The sequence below is a fragment of the Sinocyclocheilus rhinocerous genome, unplaced genomic scaffold (genome assembly GCF_001515625.1).
Source record: "Sinocyclocheilus rhinocerous isolate Xijiao unplaced genomic scaffold, SAMN03320098_v1.1 scaffold1806, whole genome shotgun sequence".
NCBI classification, from domain to species: Eukaryota; Metazoa; Chordata; class Actinopteri; order Cypriniformes; family Cyprinidae; genus Sinocyclocheilus; species Sinocyclocheilus rhinocerous.
In genome coordinates this window covers 643094-644235 of record NW_015658531.1, presented here as the reverse complement: position 1 = coordinate 644235, position 1142 = coordinate 643094, and the positions used below count along the sequence as shown (strand labels likewise).

Genomic DNA, 1142 nt, shown 5'->3' with positions numbered 1-1142 from the left:
AGGGTGAGTAATTAATGACAGAATTTTAATTTTTGGGTGAACTAACCCTTTAAGTTTCCAACAACTCTTTAACACTGTAAAAAAAAAAAAAAAAAAAAAAAAATTTTTCATGTTTTAAATTAAACAGAAGTTATTGGAGTATATTTTTGCAAGAAAATATTTCAGGTTTTCTCCTATTATGTGTTTTATGCCATTTCTTTGTAATTCTTTGTGAAATTTACTAGCAATTTCTGAGTGAAATTCAGACCTACACCAACTTTCTTTAAAAAAAAAAAAAATTCTACTTTATTTAAATTAATTATTTCTCATTTGACATTTACTTTTATAGAGAAAATAGCATGCATATATAAAATGAAAAAAAAAAGTTTTTTTTTTACATGACATTTTCATTTAAGGGGGTCTGAATACTTTCCGTACCCACTGTATATATAGTGAGAAAATGTCATGTAAAAAAAAAAAATTTTTTTTTTCCTGGATCCTGGCTTGAACTTTGAGTTTGTCTCACAAACACTGTTCACTTTCAGTAAACATGAGGTTAAAAGTTCATCAAACATGACTAACAATATCATAAAAGCTGAAGAGGACATTCAAGAGTGCCTGAATATTATTTATAGGGTCAGAGTCATGGGAAATCTGCAAATAGTTGTGATTGCAGGCCTTAAGATGTCATGGAAATGTTTGAAAAAACAACACCGACCACACACATATTTAACAAATATTTAACATATTTGTCATTTCTTTGTCTACAGATATGGGTCGGTCGTCCCTCATTTTTCTGGTCGCTGTACTTTGGGCAGTTGAATGTGCCGTAATATCAACTAAAGAACCTTTAGGTTCAGGTAAGGAGTTGTATCTGTTGCCCTCATTAACTTTACTACCTGGATGAAATGAGTCCTATACTGATACTGGTATTGATACTGATACTGGTAAATGAAATAAAATTCAATTATAGCTCGCTGAGTATATAATATTATATTTTTATAATATTATATATAAAATACACTAATTTTTGTACTGCTTGAAACACTAAATATGATATATTTTTCAGCATAATGTTACCCCTCCATGTTTGACGCATTATTTTTAATATCACTGATATACTATTATAGTTTTTGTTAATATTTTGAATTAATTCTAATATA

General features: G+C 28.3%; 1 protein-coding gene across 2 annotated transcripts in view; it reads left to right on the top strand.

Annotated features, from left to right (window-relative positions):
* LOC107722706 (interleukin-1 receptor type 1-like) overlaps positions 1-1142 on the top strand; it is a 24052-nt gene that overhangs the window by 6037 nt on the left and 16873 nt on the right. Inside the window, exons 2-3 of one of the 2 annotated variants that reach the window (XM_016531180.1) lie at positions 31-36; positions 750-839. In XM_016531180.1, coding sequence (XP_016386666.1) covers positions 752-839 — 88 coding nt within the window. In that variant the 5' untranslated portion in view covers positions 31-36; positions 750-751. The remainder of the gene's footprint in view (positions 1-30; positions 37-749; positions 840-1142) is intronic. The other variant, XM_016531179.1, reaches the window with a different exon arrangement.